At 43.4% G+C, this 24,277-nt stretch overlaps 1 protein-coding gene across 3 annotated transcripts; it reads right to left on the bottom strand.

Moving 5' to 3' along the window:
- Positions 1-8,150: 8,150 nt before the first annotated feature.
- STRIT1 (small transmembrane regulator of ion transport 1) lies at positions 8,151-22,657 on the bottom strand. 3 transcript variants are annotated; one of them, XM_075268778.1, is made up of 3 exons: positions 22,566-22,657; positions 8,885-8,988; positions 8,151-8,379 (listed from the first exon to the last, which is right to left on the bottom strand). In XM_075268778.1, the coding sequence occupies exons 1-2, from the start codon at positions 22,591-22,593 to the stop codon at positions 8,894-8,896; spliced, it is 123 nt and encodes a 40-aa protein (XP_075124879.1). In that variant the 5' UTR covers positions 22,594-22,657; the 3' UTR covers positions 8,151-8,379; positions 8,885-8,893. The 3 variants fall into 3 exon arrangements, with proteins under 3 accessions (XP_075124879.1, XP_075124878.1, XP_075124880.1); XM_075268777.1 differs by having other exon boundaries at positions 8,151-8,388; positions 8,889-8,988; XM_075268779.1 differs by having other exon boundaries at positions 8,889-8,988.
- Positions 22,658-24,277: the final 1,620 nt, after the last annotated feature.

Below are 24,277 nucleotides of genomic sequence, written 5' to 3'. Positions count from 1 at the left end.
ACACATAGCTGCTGAAAAATGAATAAGCCTTGAGTGGGAAAGTATTTCATTTGAAAGTATTATACTTATTTCCTCTGGTTTGATGACTAGATATATTATAGGGAACTGAAATCTGATAATTGTATATACAGCCACTATGCAAGTCTATGTGTTATAGACAATAATACGTTACTTTCTTACATCTGCTCTGTATTCATACATCTGAAGACTAAGAAGAAGTGGCCATTGTGGATGACAGTTTTCTTGGATTTTTTTTGTTGATGGTCTATCTTTTGAGAAAAAAAGATTTATCAAGACCAATGTTTAGTGTAGCAGTCTTGATAACATCTGAGCCGTCAGAGGATGAGCCTCATTTATCATGTATTATGGCAGGAGCATCCTCTGGTTGGGCTGTGACTGTACTGAAAGCTATGCCAGCTCATAGCCATCTCATTGCCCACGGCCCCCATCCCCAAAGGGGTGCCAAGATCCAGAGCATCAGGCCTTCAGCTTGATGTCTCAAATCCGAGGTGCCCCACAGCTGTATCAGTGTGCTGTGCAAGCCAATATTGTTATACCTATGACGATTACGCACAGGACGTCACATAAGGGGGCAAGTATTTATAATGGAGGAACTATTATACACAATGGTGCTATTGTAAGAGAGAAATTATTATGTATAAGGGGGGCTATTATAAGGGGATACTGTTATATATAAGGAAGGCTATTCCCTTGCGTCCCACCAGCGGCACAATATGGGGTATTTTCTGCCCCTGTGTGCTGGTAGGACAGGCGGAATTTTTAATTAGCCAGACTTAACACCTGGCTGGACCCTATATGAGGGCACCACACCCCTCCCCCTGCGTGTTTATTTCTGTCCTGTGTGTGGACAGGTGGGGAGGACTTGTTGTCCTCCTATAGGGATCTGTGGATCACTTTCCTGAGTCCTGTCCCTCGCTGGGGCTCCTGACCTGGAGAGAAGGCAGGGGTGTCAGCAGGGTCTTTCTCCTTCCCCCCCCCCCTCCCTGTCCTGTGACTTACTTGCAGGGTCGGCGCTTCATGCGGAAGCTTCGGCTTCTGCCGTCGGCTCTGCGAACGGGTAGGGGCCGGAACCCTCGGCCGGCTCCCTCGTTCCTGGACGGGGAGGGAAAACTTGCGCACACTTCCGGCGCCGCACTTCCGGTTCGCGGCGGCCAAAAATATCTTACTATAGCTCCGGAAAGGAGCTAGCCTGGGGCAGGGTAAGGCAGTCCCCTGGCCCCAATCCCCCCCCCCCCCCCCTAGATAGAACAATTCTTGTTCAGGGGCTTTGGGGGGGTTGGGAAGCGGGAAGGGGGCGGGGTTTCGGGCGGTCCCGCCCCCTTTTTTCGGCGGCCAGCTCAAAAGGGAGGGCAGGACACTCAGTCCTTGCCTTCCTAGTTCCCACTAGTGGGGCTCATGTTTGGTGCAGTTTGCAGTTAGTTGCACTTCGCTGGTGGCAGCTGAGCTTTTGACAAATCCTGGTCTAAGCCGTTCTTCCAACGCCTGGTAAGAAACCATTATTGTGTTTCATGTATGTTACTCCTCTCATACACTAAATCTATTTAGGTGAACATAGCGGTCGCTATTCCGCTACCATGTCCTCTTCCACCACCCCTCCTGGGGACCAGGAGAGGAGGAAATCCTCGGCCAAAAGAAAGCATTTTTCCTGCCGGGATTGCGATATTCCCTTACCTGATGGTAAGTGTGATCTGGGGTAGGGGCTCTCTGCAGTAGGAGGTTGCTAATTAACCTCTATATTCCAGGATACGATTGGTCACGTTGTCGGTCCTGCAGAGGGCCTCCTGCTGATGAGCCCTCCCCCAGGGACATGGTAATATGGATGAAGGAGTATATGGTGAGTACAGTGCAGAGAACAAGAGGAAAGATGGTTTCCCCACTTCTGGTAAGCTCCTCCTCCCTTTTTTGTAGGAGGAGTCGCTAAAGGACATCCGTGTGTCCATCACCCAGCTCTCCAAGAAGCAGCGGACAGAAGGGCGCTCTGCTTCTCCCCCCTCCCTGGAAAGACTGCAGATGGAGGATGACTCCTGCCCATCCGTGGTGCAGTCGAGCGTGGCCAGCAAACCCATATTTTCATGGGACAAAACAACCAGTTTGCTGAAGGCCATCCGGTCAAGGGGCCTGGATGACTTGGGGGAAGCCTCCGCTTCTACCGCTGAAGGGCAGAGGGCCTTTCAGGTAGATGCGGCATTAATGGCCATTATGGAGCAGGAGTGGAAATTTCCTGAGAAGACTCATGTGTCCTCCAGGGTATTTAAGAATCTGTATCCGGTGGATCCTGTCCAGCTGTCCTCCTGGGGGCCACCCCCAAAAGTAGACCTGGCGGTAGCCAGGATGTCCAAACGTACCATTGTGCCTCTTGAAGACGGCTCTAACTTACAGGACCTCTTGGATAGAAGAATAGACTCCACACTTAAAAAAGCGTATTCTTCTGCTTCAGCTCAGACCTCTGTGGCCATTGCCTCCACCGAAGTGGCGGATTTTCTACGTGCCCGGCTGACGCAACTGGAGCGGGGCATAGATACCGGCGTCAATAGAGACGAGATCTTATCGTCTATGTCCTCTATTCAGCTAGCAGCAGATTACCTGGGAGAGTCATTCAGACAACAGTTACGTCTGTCAGCAAAAACCATGGCTCAGACCACAGCCGCAAGAAGACCACTGTGGCTCCGTCCCTGGAGGGCGGACTTACCATCCAAATACGCCCTGTGTGGTCTACCCTTCCAGCCGGGCAAGGTGTTCGGGCGCAGCCTCGACGATCTAATGGAGGGTCTGGCCGAAGACAAGGGCAGAACCTTGCCGCAGGCCTCCAGAAGCAGAAGGCCTCCCCCAGGTAGGGGGCGAGGAGCTCAATCCAGGCAACCTCAGAGGAGGTCCAGAATACGACCTAGAGGTATGGGCAGGGGGCGCGCCAGGGATGATTCAAAAGGTAAACCTACCTTTTGAGGGTGCGCAGCTCTCTGCGGCCAATCTTGCGGTAGGTGGGCGTCTGGCTCACTTTGTCGGTGTGTGGGATCAGATCATCAGAGATCCTTGGGCTTTGCGGGTGGTGGCCCAGGGCTACGCCTTGGAATTCAAGCAGCCTCCCCGCGATCATTTCACCAGCACTCGTATCCTGCCTGCTGCCCAGCAGTCTATCCTAGAGGCAGCTGTCTTGGAATACAGGACAAAGGGGGCCCTGGAGAGGGTCCCCCCTCGGGAGGAAGGCCTCGGTATCTACTCTCCAGTTTTCCTCGTCCCCAAACCATCTGGGGACTGGAGAATGATAGTAGATTTAAGGTATCTCAATCGGTTTCTAAGGGGAAAACCATTCCATATGGAAACCGCAGATTCTGTAACATCCTTCCTGCAGCAGGACGAAGTAATGGTGACCCTAGATCTCAGGGATGCCTACCTGCATGTCCCTATTTTTTGCCCACACAGGAAATATCTAAGAATAGCTATTCAAATAGCTGGCCGCAGAGAGCATTTTCAGTTTACCGCCCTCCCCTTTGGCATATCGTCAGCCCCGTACGTCTTCACCAAGACGGTCGCCCCCATCGCCGCCGCTCTAAGATTAGAGGGGCTCTTCGTGGTTCCATATTTAGACGACTGGCTCATAAAAGCTCAGTCTACTTCTCTACTCCGCCAACATCTTCAGATCGCTGTATCCCTCCTTCTGAAACTAGGATGGGTGATCAACTGGGAGAAATCCGAGACGGTGCCATCCACCCGGAGGAAGTTTCTCGGATTTATTCTGGATTCCCAGAAGATGCAGATCTACCTTTCCGGCCCAAGGAAACTCAAGATAGAGGCAGCTGCCCGCTTTCTATTTGGAACTCGGCGAATAACCATCCGGACCGCCATGAGAGTTCTAGGCCTGATGTCCTCTTCAGTCAGGGCGGTTCCTTGGGCCTTATGGCATTTGTGTCCCCTTCAGAGGGAAGTGCTGAGCGCCTGGAACAGGTCGCCACGGGGACTGCAAAAGAAGATCTGCCTTTCTCCCGCTACCCGTCTTTCCCTCAGATGGTGGATACACCTGAAAGACGGAAGGTCTACGGTCCCTCCACAGTGGGTCCTGCTGACAACGGATGCATCCCATCAGGGATGGGGAGCCCACTTGGACGACAAAACTATACACGGCGTTTGGGCTCATCCGGAACAGGGGTCATCCAACCTGAAGGAACTTCAGGCAGTGTACCTTGCCTTGTGTCACTTCGCCCCCCTCCTCAAGGGGAAGGCAGTCAAAGTCCGGTCGGACAATATGACGACGGTCATCTATATAAACAAACAAGGCGGTACCAGATCCCGGGCCCTTCAAAGAACCACGAATCTAATCTTCTCATGGGCAGAAAAGAACCTGTCCCATCTATCCGCTGTTCACATCAGAGGCTCCCTGAACATAGTAGCGGATCAGTTGAGTCGGGGTATTTCCGTATCCGGAGAATGGTTGCTTCATCCAGGAATATTCCAGCAGATCGTCCAAAGATGGGGTCTCCCAGAGGTCGATCTTATGGCAACCCGACTCAACGCCAAGGTACAGACCTTCTGTTCCCTGTATCAGGAGGACAACCCCTTGGCAGTGGATGCCCTGTCCATCCCATGGAGGTTCAGGCTGATTTACATCTTCCCTCCAGTTCCCATCATACCCAGGGTATTGATGAAGATAAGACAGGACCAAGTCTCGGGCATCGCCATAATCCCGTTCTGGCCAAAAAGGACTTGGTTTGCCCAGCTCATGAGGATGAGTCAAGGCATTTATTGGAGGCTTTCCCCCCTCCCAGACCTGGTAACTCAAGGAGAGCTACTCTGCCAGGATCTGAGGAGGTTCAACTTGACAGCCTGGAAGTTAACCAGTCCCTATTAAGGAATAGAGGACTTTCAAAGGCCGTCCTAAAGATGATTTCCTGTGCCCGTTCAGAAGCTACAAATAGAAGTTACCAGAGGATTGGTAACATCTTTAAAACTTGGTGCCAGGAGCACGAAGTGGACTCCGTGGATCCTCCAGTAGGTGTGATCTTGGACTTTCTTCAGGACGGCCTTGACAGGGGCCTCTCGGTTGCCACCTTGAAGGTGCATATGGCCGCCCTGTCCGCCTGTCTGGGGAGGCGGTTATCTCAAGACCCCCTAGTAAGTTCCTTCCTTAAAGGGGCGGGGAGGTTGAGACCAGCAGTATCTGCTCCAGTCCACAAGTGGGATCTCAGCACGGTCCTTTCGGCGCTATGTGGTAAACCCTTTGAACCTCTGGAGTCAGTAGAGCTGAAGTTCCTCTCCTACAAGGTAGCATTCCTCTTGGCAATAACATCAGCCAAGAGGGTAGGAGAATTACAGGCGTTCTCCTGTGAAGAACCGTACATCAGCTTCTACGAGGACAGAGTCCAGTTAAGATATCTACCGGGATTTACCCTCAAGGTTCCCTCTGTGACCAACAGATGCCAGCTGGTCACACTTCCAGTATTCTATCCAACACCCTCCACTCCGGAGGAGGTTAAACTTCATTCTCTTGATTTGTCAAGGTGTTTAAGGATTTATCTAGAGCGCAATCGCTCTTTTAGAAGATCAGAAAACCTCTTTGTAAACTTTTTCGGGAAGTTAAAAGGCCGGGCGGCCTCGAAACCCACCATTTCTAGGTGGGTGAAGGAGACTATTAAAATTGCTTTTGAGATACAGGACTTATCTCCTCCGGCCTTCTTAACAGCGCACTCCACGAGGGCAGTCTCTAACTCATGGGCAGAAAGGTGCGCCTTGCCGCTTGACCAGATCTGTGCGGCGGCGTCGTGGAGCTCAGACTCCACATTTGTAAAGCATTATAGACTGGCTACCCAGTCTGCGGAAGCTTCGGCTTTCGGCCGTACAGTATTGAGTTCTGTAGAACGCCCACCCTAATAAAGGGACTATGCTTGCTATCTCCCCATATTGTGCCGCTGGTGGGACGCAAGGGAATGATGGGTTATGTAGATAACCTGTTTTCCCTAAGTCCCAACAGCTGCACAAGTCTCCCTCCCTATAATTTGGTAGAGGAAAACAGACTAAAATATGTAAAAGTTGCTTATATGCACCTGTAAAGATTGTATGTATGTGGAAAATACCAATATCTTTGCTGTAAACATATTGTATTTTACAGAGCCTATTATAGGTTACTTAATATTAACACGCAGGGGGAGGGGTGTGGTGCCCTCATATAGGGTCCAGCCAGGTGTTAAGTCTGGCTAATTAAAAATTCCGCCTGTCCTACCAGCACACAGGGGCAGAAAATACCCCATATTGTGCCGCTGTTGGGACTTAGGGAAAACAGGTTATCTACATAACCCATCATTAAACATAAGGGCAAACTATTATATATAAGGGGGCCGTTATAAGGGGAGATTGTTATATATATGGGACTATTGTTTATAATGGAGGAACTATTTTATATAAGGGTCGTTATCATAACAAAGGAATTATTATATATAAGGAAAGTTATTATAAGTGGGACTGTTATTAATAAGGGGGACTTACTATATATAAAGGTGCTGTTATTTATAAGGGAGGGACTATAATATAAAAGGGGACTAATATATGGGGGAATAATAAAGTTTGAATTGTGTAGAGATAAAGGAGAGTGGTTCTTACTTTTTTGGTGGCAAAAAGGGGGTATTATTAAAGGGGCTGCCACTGGAAATTTGATGATGTTGTTGGTCTATCAGCATTTTGGGCCCCATTTTTAATTTTGCCCAGGGCCACAGTCTAAACTGGCCTGGCCTTTGACATCATGCTCTTCATCATGCAATTCTTTGGATGAATAAATGTTTTTCTTTGTAACACAGAATATGACAGGTCCTACAGAGTGAGAGACATACTTTGTAGCTAACCTTGGCCAAGAAACACTGATGTTCTTTGAAGTTTCTTGCTGTTATGCTGAAGATTGTGCTGCTGTATTTTCTGCAGCTGAAAATCACTTTCATTCAATGAATATGTCTTGCAGTCATCTAGTCATGGGGTGATCCTATCAGGAATTGCATCCTATGTCTGTCATGTATGGAGGGCTGTCAGTCCTATGACTTGATTTTTTTTTAGTAAAGAAGGGAGGGTATGAATGAATAAAGAACAATCTTTTCCCATAAAATCATATATTAATGTACTCAGCTCTTTCTGATTTATAACATGATACCTACAAATTGGCTTATGTTTCAAGGTGAAATGTTCCCTTTTAGGGACCTATTTCATAGATGAGTAGTTTAGACTAAGGTCCTATGAAGCGTTCATCAGCAAAAAAGCGCTGCAGGAAAAACTGCTGCGGCAACTCATTGTGGTTTTTCTTGCAACACTTTTCACATAAAACTCGCAGAGGTTTCCTCTGCGGACTTTCTGCCTTAATTAGACTTAAAGGGAAACCACCGTAGTTTCTGCGGGTATAATAACATGCTGTGATTTCCAAAACCTCAATGATTTTGGAAATCGCAGTGTTTCCGCTGCTTATATTTTACCGCACTGTGGGGACGCTATACACTAGTATCCCGTCCACTACACAGTGACTGTAAGTAACTGCTTTTTTTTTTTCATCTGAGGCTGGATTCACACAGGGATTTTTGGACTGGATTTTGACGCGGAATCTGCCTCAAAATCCGATCCAAAAAAATGCCTCCCATTGACTTCAATGGGAGCCATTCACTTCTTTTTTCCGCTAGCGGTTTTGTACCACTCATGAAAAAAAGAAGCGACCTGCCCTTCCTTGCCGTGGATTCCGCAACAAAATCCGCTGCAGCGTCCGCGGCACAAAGCCTCCATCATGACTAGGTCCATTAATTTGGGCCTAATATGGAGCGGAATACCACGACTGGATGTCGGTGCACTGCATCGGCATCCAGACGCGGCTAGCCATTTTTTGGACTGGATTCTGAGGTGTCCAAAAATCCCTGTGTGAACCCAGCCAAACCGTGGCATTTACACCACATGGGGCCCGGCCTTAAAGATAAATGTCCAGTGGAAAATCTTCTTGTATAGTGTGGCCCTAAGAAATTGTGATGCCAGCATTTTCACACCTAGCATGAACTATATCAAGTAAATGTGGTTAAAAAAAAATCAGATGTATGGCAACCAAATTATCACATTTCTTTTCTTCTTTATAGTTTATTACATATATATATATTTTTTTTTTTGTGGTTCTGTTTCTTAAAACATATTTTGTTAGCAAAATAATAAAGTAAGGAAAGAAAAACATCCCATCAAATATTTAATATAAAGTAAGGGCACATTCGGCATAACTTAAAAATAAAGCACATTTTACTACTGATGCAAATTGTTCTTAAATACAAAGCTTGGTATCTTCATGTTAAGCTACATAGGACTTCAAATGAAACAGCCCATGGGGATGGAGCCTTTGTTCTTCAGACATCCGCCAAACTACAGTATCTACAATAAAGAAAGCATGTATTAGTGAGGGGATGGTATTGATGTAGAATAGTATAAATATATGGTAAATTGCAATGGATGAATAATTTTACTTTTATTAGTTGATAATCTTGCTACATTCAGTTTTGTGTGGCTAGATAGCTTCCGCTCACACTGTATCCAATATAATGTATGCTCGGAGTCTGCTGCTGCATTGTATAGAAAGTGAATGTTCCATCATTCATTTGCTCTGATGTTCATTACAAGTGTGTATATATATATATATATATATATATATATATATATATATATATATATATATATACTGTATATTTCATCCATATGAAGCCTACATCTACCCATTGTTTTCAGTTCAGAAGTGGCAGAAAGAGCAAGCACTCGATGGCCATATGAAAAAAGGAGCCTAAAATGTATAATATCCATTTAATTTAGTTGTTACAAGTATATACTGCATTTCAATGTGCATCTATGGTATAAATATGAAATATGCAATTACTTACTTTTTTCATGAGAAAATAACATACACCATCACCCCACAGCCAATGAACCATCCAGCGATCAGTAAAACAGGCACCAGGTACCGGCGATATTCAGCCAAGCCTGATGAGATGAGAGATACTGATATGTTAAAGGGAGTCTGTCAGCAGGAAAATCAATATCAAACTAATGACAGTACCTTGTACAGAAGTTTTTACGTTTTCCAAAGATGCCTTTCTTATTCTGTATTAGAGCTCCATTTTCATGAAAAGCAGTGTTTTATTTTCAGGATAATTAGCTGAATGGTTTGTCTCCACTCCAGATAACCAATGTAAACTGCAAAATCGGAGGAGCTGGGCAGCAGTGATAGGGGACTATCTGTAGCAGAGAGTGAAGACCGGGCAGGAGAGGACCCATTCCAAAGCCCGTTTCACTTAATCTGCATAGAAAATAATTTCTGATTTTTGTGAAAATGGAGCTGCAATGCAAACTAGGAAAGACATCTTTGGAAAGTTTAGAAGCTGCTCTACAAGGTACTGATACTGATTTTCCTGCTGACAGACTCCCTTTAAATTCCATGTTGTATTTATTAGCCCATTCTGAACCAGTAAGTTACCAAATGACATGACTCTTTAGCTATTAACTTCCAGGTTAGCAACCCACTGAACACATTCACAGAAAGTTCAAAGTAGATCATGGGAAAATCCTTTCAATTTTATGTCCTCAAGATGCAGATGAAATTGAAAACTTTAGAGAAGCTCAGGAGCCATTCCCTGCCATTCATTTACAGACATAGAGAGTCTTGAGAAAAACAAAGCCTCCCTCTTTAAATTAAAATGCTTTAAGTTTCAAGAAGAAATAATAATAATAATAATAATAATAATAATAATAAAAAGTGCTCCTGAGAAGGTCTAAAAATTACGTAAATGAAACCGAATATGAACAACAGCACCCAACATGATCCACCATGTCATTATTTTACAAAAATGATGCAAAATGGACAAGCCATGCCTGAAAAACTAAGTGCACCCAATGAACCAACAGCTTGTACATCAACCTTTGGCAGAAATAACTTGAAGTAATAGTTTTCTAAATCATTTATCAGTCTTATCAGACTTTCACATTGTTCTGGTAGAATCTTCACCCACTCTTCCATACAATGTTGCCCCCGTTGAGGTTTGTGGACATTTGTTCATACATAGCTCTCTAAAGGTCTCAACATTTAATGGGATTGAGCTCTGGACTTTGACTGGGCCATTGTAACACCTTGATTCTTCTGTTGGAGATTTGCTGTCGTGCTTGGGTTCATTGTCCTATTGCATGACCCAGCTTTGGTCAAGCTTTAGTTGTTTGATGGCCTCACATTTGACTCTAAAATATATTGTATATGGAGTTCACAGTAGCCTCAATGACTGCAAGGTGCTCAGATCATGTGGCTACAGAACAACCCTAAATCATCACCACTATAAACATTTAACATGTTAACTAAGGTCTGTAGAGTATTAGATATAGCTCTTGGATTACTTGCACTTTCTCGGAACATTGTACAGTCTGACCTTGGGTGAATTTGCTGGAACATCCACTCCTGGAAAGACTGTCAACTGTCTTGAATACTTTCCATTTCTGAATAACCTTCCTCACTGTAGAATTACGAACTTTAAATTCTTTGGAAATGGCATTATATCTCTTTCCAGATTGATGGGCAGCAACAATTGCTTCTCTAAGATCATTGCTGATGTCATTCCTGCTTGGCATTGTGTCACCACACACCTGAATGCTGCAGTCCTGCAAACAGCTCCAACTGGTTATATAGAAGTGGTTATACTAGCTGAGGATCAGTGCAGTAAATCAATGGTAATTTATTAAGAACACCTTACTGCTACTTACCTTCTTAATCCTTATTGGAGCAGTAGGATCTATTTCTACTTCTGCGTTTTGATCTAGTTTTTGTTAAATAAATAATGACACATTGTAATGAGGTCTTCCAAGGAGCAGATGTCTTTTTATTATGTCCTGATGTGTAAAACCTTTGTTTGTACTTGTTTTTCATGCATGCTTGGCTTGCTTGATCATGCATTTGGTTTTAATAGGGAGCAAGCCGTTGCCAGATACCAATCCTGCTTGACTGAGTCTTCTTTTCTCTACCTGGTGTCAGTCAGGATACCACCATGCAAATTATCAGTTCTGTTGGTCCTGCCGAAATTGTCAGGTTTGGCCAATATCTATCTGATGTGTACCACTTTAAAGTTGCCTTCCCCTGCTGTATTATATTAGGGCACTTTAGTGCAACTAGTCTAGGTACAACGTGTCCCATTGGAAACTATAAATAAGACTGCAGATGTTCATAGCCATCTTACCATCCTGAGCAGTTGATATATTTATATTATCCATTTGTTTGCACAGTTCTGTAAATATGTTTTGTTGGTGCTGCCGATGCAGATTATTACAACTGTACTAGTTCTAAGTATAAGTGAATCATGATGGTCCTGGAATATAGAGCATCTTACTTAAATAAGCATTTTTTTTTCTAACATAACCCAAAAATTCATGAAAGTAATACAAAGGCTGTCTAAGAAAAAGTCAGAACTTTAGAAAAGTAGAAATTTCTTAGAAATGTCTAACACAAAGCTCAATGTGGTTCTTTGTGACAGGTCCACTATAATTACAGCGCTAGCTGACACATCAACATTCTCTTGTCCTAAGGTCTGAAGTGAATTCACTTTGCGAGAGTTTTCAGTTTTTTTCCCCGATATCTGACAAGTACTTAGAAGTATTGTAGCCTTCAGAAACTGACAGTGCCGACGCAGTAGAATTGAATGTGATCTTTATATCTCTTATGTATACTTTAAGTAGAATAGAAGATTGATATTTTATATCTTGATTACATCTTGATAACTTGAGATATTGTAAAAAAGAGTCTGATCACAGGGGGTTTAACCACTGGAGCCCCCAGAGATCACAAGACTTGAGACCCCGAGTCCCATGTGGAAATGGAGAAATGCACATGAAGTTTACTCTCCAGCACATATATACATGTATGGCCCATATAGTTGGCTGAGCTGTTTAGAATAAATTAGATATTTTAACTAGAGATGAACGAATATCGTTCGATCGAGTGGGTATTCGATGGAATATTATGGTATTCAACATATTCGATTTCAATTGACTATCACATGGTAAACGCAGTAAAAATTCGTATCCCCTCCCACCTTCCCTGGTGCTTTTTTTGCACCAAGCCAAAATTTCACAAAAGCCCTTTTTAGGGCTCAAATTCCTTACAACTGGTATACATTCTAACTGTCCCATAGGGGTGAGAAGAAAGCTGTATACTGTCATCACCTGTACACATCTGAAAATGCATCAGGGTAGTACAAAGGGATGGGGACGAGGATGGGGACATGGAAATCCAGCTGGGGATCCAGACCGCAGTCGAGCTACTGCAGATCCAATGGCTACTGGAGAGGGGCAGACAGCAGTGCCCTCATCCACAATGTCAAGCAGGTTGCAGGGTACCCCGCTGACGAGGCCCGAGCACCAGGAACCGATGTTACAGTGGATAGCGAATATTGCCTCCAGCGGCATTTGCACCAGCCAGTCAGCCACTACCTCCAGGCATGTAGTAACACAAGAGTCTGCCTTTCCTGGCGATGTAGTGGCTGTGGACCCGCAACCAGCATGTCCCATCAAAAGTATTAATGACGAGGCACAGTTCCATGTTTCTGTGCCAGCTCACAAGTTCCTTGTCCTCATCCTCCTCCTCCTCCACCTCCTCCACCTCCTCCTTCTCCTCCACCACCACCACCACCACCACCACCATCACCATTGAAAACCAATTAAAATCACCCCATTAAGGCTCACCCCAAGGGCCTGAAAAATATTTTTTAGGGCTGAACCCAAGGGCCTGAAAAATAATTTTTTTACGGCTTACCCCAAGGGCCTGAAAAATATTTTTTAGGGCTGAACCCAAGGGCCTGAAAAATATTTTTTAGGGCTGAACCCAAGGGCCTGAAAAATAATTTTTTAGGGCTCACCCCAAGGGCCAAAAACTAAAACTCTGCTGGTTAAAGGCTCAATTCACCCAAAGAGCCAATAACTAAAACTCTGCTGTTTTAAAGGCTCAACTCACCCAAAGGGCCAAAAACACTGCTGCTTAAAGGCTCAATTCACCCAAAGGGCCAAAAACACTGCTGGTTAAAGGCTCAACTCACCCAAAGAGCCAATAACTAAAACTCTGCTGTTTAAAGGCTCAATTCACCCAAAGGGACAAAAACACTGCTGGTTAAAGGCTCAATTCACCCAAACGGCCATAAACACTGCTGGTTAAAGGCTCAACTCACCTCAAGGCCAAAAACACTACTGGTTAAAGGATCAATTCACCTCAAGGGCCAAAAACACTGCTGGTGCAAGGCACACCTCACCCCAAGGGCCAAAAACACTGCTGGTTAAAGGCTCAACTCATCCAAAGGGCAATTAACTAAAACTCTGCCGGTTAATGGCTCAGTTCACCCAAAGGGCCAAAAACACTGCTGGTTAAAGGCTCAATTCACCCAAAGGGCCAAAAACACTGCTGGTTAAAGGCTCAACTCACCCAAAGGGCCAAAAACTAAAACTCTGCTGGTTAATGGCTCAATTCACCCAAAGGGCCTAAAACACTACTGGTAAAAGGCTCAACTCGCCCAAAGGGCCAAAAACTAAAACTCTGCTGGTTAATGGCTCAATTCACCCAAAGGGACTAAAACTCTGCTGGTACAAGGCTCAACTCATTTCAAGGGCCTAAAAGTCTGCTGGTTCAAGGCTCAACTCACCTCAAGGGCCTAAAACTATGCTACTACAAGGCTCAACTCACTTCAAGGGCTTAATACTCTGCTGGTCCAAGGCTCAACTCACTTTAAGGGCCTAATACTCTGCTGGTACAAGGCTCAACTCACTTTACGGGCCTAATACTCTGCTGGTACAAGGCTCAACTCACTTTACGGGCCTAATACTCTGCTGGTTAAAGGCTCAATTCACCCAATTGGCCAAAAACACTGCTGTTTAAAGGCTCAACTCACCCCAAGGGCCAAAAGCACTGCTGGTTAAAGGCTCAACTCACCTCAAGGCCAAAAACACTGCTGGTTGAAGGATCAATTCACCCAAAGGGCCAAAAACACTGCTGGTTGAAGGCTCAACTCACCCAAAGGGCCAAAAACACTGCTGGTTGAAGGCTCAACTCACCCAAAGGGCCAAAAACACTGCTGGTTGAAGGCTCAACTCACCCAAAGGGCCAAAAACTAAAACTCTGCCGTTTAATGGCTCAATTCACCCAAAGGGCCTAAAACTCTGCTGGTACAAGGCTCATCTCATTTCAAGGGCCTACAACTCTGCTGGTGCAAGGCTCAACTCACCTCAAGGGCCTAAAACTCTGCTACTACAAGGCTCAACTTACTTCAAGGGCTTAATACTCTGCTGGTCCAAGGCTCAACTCACCTCAAGGGCCTAAAACTCTGCTACTACAAGGCTTAACTCACTTTACGGGCCTAATACTCTGCTGGTTAAAGGCTCAATTCACCCAAAGGGCCAAAAACTAAAATGCAGTGTCCCAGAACAAGATGTTAATGTTCTGCTTAAAAAGTCATTATGTCAGCATATTGCCTCTTATATTGTCAGGTGGTAATGTCTAATCTCAGCCATTCTTTTTGTGTGCTGTATATTCGACTGCATACACTTAGCATTGTCTGCAGCAGTGTAGAGGTTAACTAGCTTTGCACCCTGTTTTAGCTTTGCAAACCCACATGTTTTGCAAAACCACGTTTTAGCATCTTGCAACTTCAGTCACATGTTTTGCTTTCAGCCTATAGGAGCACAAGCTGCTTCTAGGGCGAGCTGAGACTTGTCCCCAGTCCAGCCCCTGCGTTCACAGAAAGAGGTTACGCTAGGTTCACACCTGCGTTCTGGTCTCCGTTCTGTGGTTTCCGTCTTCTGCATACAAGAAGACGGAAAGCACAGACCGGGTCCGGCCGTGAGCGGCGGTGAGCGTTGTATGCTCTCCGCCGCAAAACCGTTTTTTGTAATCCGGACACAGAATTACTAACTACTGAATTTCTACCTGTCCACACCTGGGAGATCATCTAAAAGTCTATTCCTGTCCTATTGGCCTAAGTCAGAGGAATAACCTATTGGATAAAGAAGTCCTCTGCCTGGATCCACGCTTCTCATGGGTTCCCCAGCTGGATCCAACCTAAGCGGTTTCCACGTCGTTGATTCACGACTTTAGCACCCTGCAATAGGGCATTGCTCTAGCACCTACTCTGTAAGTACTCCCCTGCACCACATTGCACAGTATAGCCAAGCTGTGTTATATCTCCCAAGGTAGAGCTAAAGCTGCACTGGACTGTATATAAATTAACCATTGCCTACCCAGAATCCGTATACCTGCTATTGCAGAGGATATGGGACTGTGACTGAAGTACTGCTATTACTTGGGATAAGTGTAAAAGCTATTCTGTGATATCTGTACTTTGCATGCAACAAGAGATCTTTCCAAGTAAAGTTCTTTAACCCCTTAGAGACACAGCCCAAAAGTGACTTAAGGACCAGGCCTCTTTTTTCAAATCTGACATGTGTCACTTTAAATGGCGATAACTTTGAGACGCTTTAACTTACACAAGTGATTCTGAGATTGTTTTTTTGTAATACATTGTACTTCATGTCAGTAGTAAATTTTCGTCGATATGTTTTGTCTTTAATTATGAAAAAATAGGAAATTTGGTGAAAATTTTGAAAAAAATGCAGTTTTCAAACTTTGAAATTGCAAGCCTTTCAAATAGAAAGTCATACTACCCGAATTTTTTCATAAATATAATTAACCATGTCTCTGATTTATGTAGCAATCAAATTTTAAGCACCCTTTCATTTTTTTCAGATATTATAAGGCTTACAAGTCAAGCAGTAATTTTCCAAATTTTCAAAAAAATTTCCAAAACACATTTTTCAAGGGACCAGTTCAGTTCTGAAGGGAACTTGAAAGGCCTCTCTAATAAAACCCCCCAAAAGTCACCCCATTCTAAAAACTGCACTCCTGAAAGAATCTAAAACAGCAGTTAGAAAGTTTCTTAACCCTTTCAGCATTTCACAACAATTAAAACAAAATGGAAGTCAAATTTACATTTTTCAATTTCTGTCACTAATATATTCATTTAGCCCTAGAATTTACACATTTACTAAGGTTTAAAGGAGAAACTGCACCCCACATTTTGTTACACAATTTCTCCCGAACACGACAATACCCCATATGTGCTGGTACCCTAATGTACGGGCACACGGTCGCTCTCAGAACAGATGGAGCACTAATTGGATTTTGTAGGCCAGATTTTGCTAGAATATTTTTCAGGCGCCATGCCCCGATTGCAAAGCCCCCAAGGTGCCAAAACAGTGGAAAACCCCAAAATGTCACCCCATTTTGGAAACTAGACCCCTCAAGGAATTTATCAAGGGGTATAGTGAGCCCTTGGACCCTACAGGTGTTTCACAGATTTTTTTACCATTGAGATGTGAAAATGAAAATTACTTTTTTTATAATAAAATGTCACTGTAGCCCCAAATTTTTCATCTTCACAAAGGGTTAAAGGAGAAACTGCACCCACATTTTGTTAAACAATTTCTCCCGAACACGACAATACCCCATATGTGCTGGTACCCTAATGTACGGGCACACGGTCGCTCTCAGAACAGATGGAGCACTAATTGGATTTTGTAGGCCAGATTTTGCTAGAATATTTTTCAGGCGCCATGCCCCGATTGCAAAGCCCCCAAGGTGCCAAAACAGTGGAAAACCCCAAAATGTCACCCCATTTTGGAAACTAGACCCCTCAAGGAATTTATCAAGGGGTATAGTGAGCCCTTGGACCCTACAGGTGTTTCACAGATTTTTTTACCATTGAGATGTGAAAATGAAAAATTACTTTTTTTTTATAATAAAATGTCACTGTAGCCCCAAATTTTTCATCTTCACAAAGGGTTAAAGGAGAAACTGCACCCCACATTTTGTTACACAATTTCTCCTGAACACGACAATACCCCATATGTGCTGGTACCCTAATGTACGGGCACACGGTCGCTCTCAGAACAGATAGAGCGCTAATTGGATTTTGTAGGCCAGATTTTACTAGAATACTTTTCAGGCACCATGTCCCTTTTGCAGAGCCCCCAATGTGTCAAAACAGTGGAAACCCCCAAAATGTCACCCCATTTTGGAAACTATACCCCTCAAGGAATTTACCAAGGGGTTTACTGAGCCCTTTGACCCTACAGGAGTGTAACAGAATTGGCCCAACAAAAGGAAAAGTGACATTTTTTGCTATAAAATGTAGCTTTAACCCCAAATTATGCATTTCCACAAGGGGTTAAAAAAGAAAATGCACCCCACAAATTGTCAAGCACTTTGCCCTAACTACAGAAATGCCCCACATGTGGATGTAAAGTGATGTATGGGCACACTGTAAAGTCCAGAGCTGAAGGATCGCTATTGGGATTTTGGAGGGCAAATTTAGCTGAAATCTGTTTCAGGCACCATGTTGCATTTGGAGAGCCCCTGAAGTGCTAGAACAGTGGAACCCCCCCCCCCAAAAAAAAAAAAAACGACCCCATTTTGAAAACTAGACCCCTCAAGGAATTTATCAAGGGGTTTAGTGAGCACTTGGACCCTACAGGTGTTTCACAGATTTTTTTTACCATTGAGATGTGAAAATGAAAAATTACTTTTTTTCCAATAAATCGTCCATTTAGCGCCATATTTTTAATTTTTGCAAGTAGTTAGAGAATTAAGAGCCCCCCACAATTTCCCCTGAACACGGCAATACCCCATATGGGATCATAATCTGCTGTATGGGTACATGTTGGGGCTCAGAATGGAAAGAGGGCTATTTGGATTTTGGAGGGCATATATTGCTGGAATAGTTTTGAGGTGCCATGTCGCATTTGCTGAGCCCCTAAAGTATCAATACAATAGAAACCCCTCAAAAGTGACCCCATTTTAGAAACTACACCCATCAAGGAATGTATCAAGTGGTATTATGATTTTGAGACTAAAAATGCTTCCCAAAATTTGAAATTTTTAAAGAAATATGCCATTTTGGTATCCAATGCATTGCACCCACTTTGTATTGTCAGAGACCTGCACTCCTAAAACTATTAAGTGGGCGATCCAGAGGGGCAAAAAAAATATATATGTGGGTATAAACTGCTGCTTGGGCGCACAGCAGGGCTCAGAAGGGAAGGAGCACTGCGCTTTATAGCTTTTGGGGTACAGATTTAGAGGGACTTTCTGGGTGCCATGTTGTTTTTGCAGAGCCCTGGAGGTGCCAGTAAACTGGAATTCCCCAAGAAGTGACCCCATTTTGTAGGGGAAATTTTAGAGTCTCTGCAAAAGTGCCATGGCATCCAAAAACCAAACCGTCTAAGTCTGTGCTCCAAAAACCAAATAACCTTCTTCCCTTCTGTGTCTGGCTGGGCCCTAATATCAGTTTATACCCACATATGACATTACGTACGTTATCCGGGGTACACCAGTGTCATACATGTGCCCTAATATCAGTTTATACTCACATATGACATTACCCCGGTTACACCAGTGTCATACATGTGTCATACATGTGGCATAAACTGCAGTTTGGGCACACAGCAGGGGGCAGAAGGGAAGGAGCGCGATGCGGCTTTTGGAGTACAGATTCAGATGTTTGGTATCTAGACGCCATGTCATGTTTGTAGAGCCTGTAAGGTACCAGAAAAGTGGATTCCCCAAAGGAGTGAGCGCAGTTTGAAAACTGCACCCCTAAAAGAATTTATCAGGGGGTGTAGTGAGTATTAGTATCCCGGACGTGACTGCACAGCGGATGGCGAAGAGGGAATGTATAAGCGGTGCGGAGGACATTGCAGACGCTAAATTCCCTACTGTACCCCCAGTAGCTCCTATGATTGGGGGAGTCATTCTGGGGGTCACTTTGGGGGTCACTTCTGGTATATTTTCCCTCATAAGCTGTAAATATGGGGTGTCCCCTGATATTCGCTTGCACAGCTTATACATTCCCTGCCTGCCACACCCAGTTGTGTTCTAATGATTTGGCGATTTTGCGTGATTTTGTCTTCACATTGGTAGAGGCTATATTTTCTTTATTTTTCTGCTGACGTGGCCATATAAGGGCTTGTTGTTTGCGGGATACGATGTATTTTGTAATGACACCATCTTGGGGTGCCTAAAACTTACTGATTACATTTTATTAACTCTTTTTTTGCTGGATTTAAAAGAGAAAAAATCAATTCTGGTATTGAGTTTTACCTTTTACATTTTTCGCCATGCAGCGTACAGTATAAGTAACATGTGACCTTTATTCTGCGGGTCGGTACGGTTACGGCGATACCTCATTTATGTTATTTTTTTATGCGATACTAAGTCTGCAGAACAAAAACACATTTGGGGACATAAATCAGTGATTTTTGCATCGCCATCTTCTGAGAGGCGTAACATTTTTATTTTTCGCTTGACAGTGTTGGTTGAGGGCTTATTTTTTGCGGGACAACCTGTGCATTTTATTGGTACTATTTTGGGGTGCATATGACTTTTTGATCACTTTTTATAGCACATTTTGTAAGGTGAGATGGCGAAAAATCACTACTTCCGGCGGGTTTTTTCCATTATTTTTTACCGCCGTTCACTGTGTACATTAAATATTGTTTCAGTTTTGTTGTACAGGTTGTTACGGACGCGACAATACCAAATATGTATTGTTTTTATTAATTTTTTGTGTTTTTTTTACATAATTCATTTTTTATAGAAAAAAGGCATTTTTGGGACTTTATAACTTTATTAATTGTTTTCAAATACTTTATTTATTTTTTTTACACTTTTTTTTTACTTGTTCTTGTGTCCCTATGGGACACATGGATCAGTGATGATTGCATCACTGATTCTCTACTGTAGACTGAGACACAGGCTGCAGTGACAGCCTGCACGTGTCTCACTCGAGAAACAGGAAGTGAGCTGTGCGGACGGCACAGACTCACTTCCAGAAGACGCCGGGAGCATCACCAGGTAAGTGAGTGCTCAGGGCTGTCTGGGGTCACTAACCAGACCCCAGACTACATATTACAGATACCGGCACCCCCCGATCTCGCCGCGGGGGGTGCCGGCGGGGGGGGGAGAGATCGCGGCACCCTTTGTTTGCGGTGGTCATGTTTGACCATCGCAATCAAAGGGTTAAAACCTCCGATCGGTAAAAGTACCGACTGGAGGTTATGGAAAAGGGTGATAGCTGTCAGTAACAGCCATCACCCAGTTCCGATTCCGCCCGCTCAGCTAGTGAGCGGGAGGAATCACCATGACGTACTATTACTTCATGGTGCGCGAAGTACCTCGCGTCCATGACGTAATAGTACGTCAAAGGTCGCTAAGGGGTTAAATCCGTTGTTACTGGACTCTGTCCCAGAAGTCATTCCAGCCTGTACACTGTAGACAAGTAACAGCTAAAGTGAAAGGAAAGGTACATGTATGTGACAGGGGAACAGGGTTGTATACCACTCAGGCCTCTAACACAACCATGACTACTACCCCCATCAGCCCTGGACTACCACCGCCATCGTGCACCCCCTTGCTCACTACAAAACACTGCTGGTTAAAGGCTCAACTCACCTCAAGGGCCTAAAACTCTGCTGATTAAAGGCTCAACTCACTTCAAGGGCCTAAAACTCTGCTGCTATAAGGCTCAACTCACTTCAAGGGCCTAATACTCTGCTGGTTAAAGCCTCAATTCACCCCAAGGGCCTGAAGCTAAGTTTGGGAGGCCTCACCCCAAGGGCCTGAAAAGTAAATTTATGTATGGCTCAGCTGAATGGCCTCTAACTTAATTTGGAAGGGCTCACCTCAAGGGCCAGAAAAGCAATTTTTGGAGATCTCACCACTTCACACACACATAAATAATAACAGTTAAGGGTGGGGGCTGTTGGATTTCCCATTGCCTATACCATCTGTGGTTGTCAAGGGCTACGTGATTTAAAGGGGTGCATGCTAATGTTTCTTTAGCTTAAAATTTTGCTTTCTGTCCATACTAATGTAGAGGAAAGAAGGTTTCCAAGTATTTTTCCACTTTCCATATTGAGTTTGAAGTGTCTAGTTGATAGGCTGTGATGTTGGGGTAATACTGGGACTTGGGCATGTTAGATGCCCCCAGACATGCGTCCCCTGCTGTCCCTGTTTCATTCCAGAGGTGTTGGCATCATTTCCCGGGGTGTCATTGTGGACTTGGTGACTCTCCTTAGTCGAATTGTGGTTTCCCCTGATACAAGCATTTTTTCCCCATAGACTATAATGGGATTCGATATTCGGTCGAATAGTTGAATATTGAGGGGCTACTTGAAACAAATATTAAATATCGAATATTTCACTACTCACTCATCATTAATGTTAACATTTTGAGTCCAACACGGTCCCCCACCCTCTGAATTCTTGCAGCTTCATCAGATATTTTCTTTTTTAGATTCCTTGCTAGGCTATAACATACAAAATATACAGTAAATTTTGTCTACTGCAATATACACTCCACTGACAGTTGTCTTGTTATCGCTTCTTTTTAGCACTATGATTAAACCACCATTAGATACAGAACTACCATTTATATTAAAGTAGGAGGAGGATTGATGTATTCAGTTTTTTCTTTACAGTTATAGTTTTTATTGGTGTAACTTTTTATTGCTATTTTTGGGAGAGGTAAGGTGACCTAAACACATTCATTTTACGCATTGAAGTATCTTTATATAGAGAGTTCACTGTGCAGGATAAATAGCATTATTTTTGGATAGGCATATACACATACGTTACCTAATATATTTATTTTTATTTACATTATTTGTTTTTTAAATTGGGAAAAGGTTTTTTTTTTTTTTTTTACTTTTTATCTTTCTTTTAAAGTTTCTCAACTTTTTAGTTTCTTTCTGTCTCACAAGGGGACTTGATCCTGAGATGCTTCTGTACATATTCTTCCAATGTATGTAATACTACATTGCACATATTCTCCCATAGGGAAAGACAACCTGACTGCCATGGTAACCCCAGCATACTCAGAAATTCATCAAAGGAATGTAGAACACAGATGTATAAGTTTTGGGGCTTAACTAAAACCTACATGTCAGGAGAAATGACAGGTCCCCTTTAACTGTCCCTTCTAGATGTAAAAACCAATAAATTAATTAAAACCACATGGATTCCCCCAATCCATGTGGACTTGGACACAGACAATTAAAAGCAGATACAATACACCCTCATTCTCTTGTTTTTAATCTACTTTTATCTAGTGTCTACGCTAAGGTATGGAAAGAGCATTAATTCTTTGTACATCCATGTTTAGCTTTATCAGGGCTATGACACATACACTTTGATCTACTATTGTTCATAAACACAAAAGACATAATGGATAAAGATGCTGGATTACTGTTAGATATTGGCTGGTAGTCATCGATATGCTTGTCATAGTCATGGTCTAATAGGATCTCATACTAATTGTGCAGTGATACTAGTAACAAGTATTATATTGTTAAACACTTTTTACTATTATGGAAGTTAGTTAGAGATTATACTTTGTATTTCATTTTGTTTTAGTTTGTCACTGATAAACACAGTTGCAATAACCTATCAAACATAGATGAACTCAGATTTACCAAGTGTGTTCCCTTACCTGATCCAGTCATTGTCTTCTCCCCCATGTGTATTAGTCAGTGATACAACGTCCTCTAACTGTTCTTTCTATGCAGGTTAATGGCTTTAAATAGAGCTTATGCTGGAATGTATGGCAGCTGTTGGCACGAGCAATGCCAGTCCACTTGCACTGGTAATTGTGAAAGTCAAGAGGTGTGGTTGGCTTAACTTTTGACATAGGATTAACACCTACCAAAGAAAGTAACATTCTCATTCTCTATGTAATAATATAGGTCGGAGTCTTTCTGATCTGTTTTATGACTATTAATAACTGTTGGGAAATGCCAGCGCTATATGTAATATTGACAAATTTGCTACATGTTTTCATATTAAGACCACTTTGTTTAAAATGCAACCTCAATGCCACCATTGGGAAGAATTATACAGCTCAAAAGTACCGTATTTTCGGGCGTATATGACGACTGGGCGTATAAGACGACCCCCAACTTTTCCAGTTAATATATAGAGTTTGGGATATACTCACCGTATAAGACTATCCTTCTTCTGTGGGTACCTCTTTTTAATGCAGACTTACCCCATGGCATACTCTTTAATGCTTTTTTATTTGCTTTCCAGTCCCAAATAAAGATGAGCGAATAGTATTCGAAACTATAGTTTTGAATACCTCGCTCCCATAGGAATGAATGGAAGCGGCCGAACACCAAGGGGTTAAGCGCTGGCGTCAGCTGCTTCCATTCATTCCTATGGAGCAAGGTATTTGAAATTATCGAATACTATTCGCTCATCTCTAGTCCTGAACCATCTTTTATGTAAAGGAGGGTTCACACTTCTGCCGCTGTCCAACCTGGGATTTCCGTCCTAAACCCCGGAGAAACTGGACAGGCGGCGGTTTGCCAGCGGTCTGCTTTACAACCCATTCATTTGAAGTCGGGCATGATGTTCAGGTTGCTTGCTATAGAGGGCAGCATAACAGAGGCACTGTCTCCATGTTTACATCTTGGGAGACAGATTTGCATATTCTTCCCATATTTGAAGGCATGCAAACTTATACACAAAAAGGGCACAGAAATCAAGTGTTTGGTGCGACAGGTGATGGAAAGCAGTACTCACACAAATAAATAGATAAGTTAAAAAACAAATTATCAGTTCAAAGGATGGCCCTCTGAGTTTTTATGGCCCCTTTGATGCCTAGCTCCTGTAGAAGAACAGAAATCCATGTGACAGAATTAACCCCCTCTGGAATGTGTCCAAGCTGGCCATGAGTTTATACTCTCATATTCTCCTGTCTCTTTTACATTTGAAATTCCCTCTTAAAACCAAAGTCTTCATGTCATTGATGATATTATGATTTTGATTGCAGAAGTGTTTTTGCACAGAGAGGTCCTTTCTCTGCTCTGTAATCTTGTGGCGGTGTGAGTTCAGCTCAAAACTAAGTGACACTCCAAAGTAATTGACACTTTCTATAGTTACTCCCTACTTTAGATGAGGGATCTGAACAGAAGTTCCAGGGGGTGAACCTCACCAGATTAATTTTGATGAATATTCGTAATTCGTATTCTGAAATTTCCCCAAGGTGGGACTATTAAAGGATTATCTTATCTTATCTTAAGCTTTGTCCTCCTCCTCCTCCATTAAAATCCCCAGAGTATAATAAAGGGGGGCGCAGGGTAGGTAAGTAACCATAACAATAACAAACAGTTAACAAACAGCCACTTCTCTTCACCTGTTCTG

The sequence above is a fragment of the Leptodactylus fuscus genome, chromosome 3 (genome assembly GCF_031893055.1).
Source record: "Leptodactylus fuscus isolate aLepFus1 chromosome 3, aLepFus1.hap2, whole genome shotgun sequence".
Taxonomy (NCBI): domain Eukaryota; kingdom Metazoa; phylum Chordata; class Amphibia; order Anura; family Leptodactylidae; genus Leptodactylus; species Leptodactylus fuscus.
This window is presented reverse-complemented; position numbering and strand designations above follow the sequence as displayed.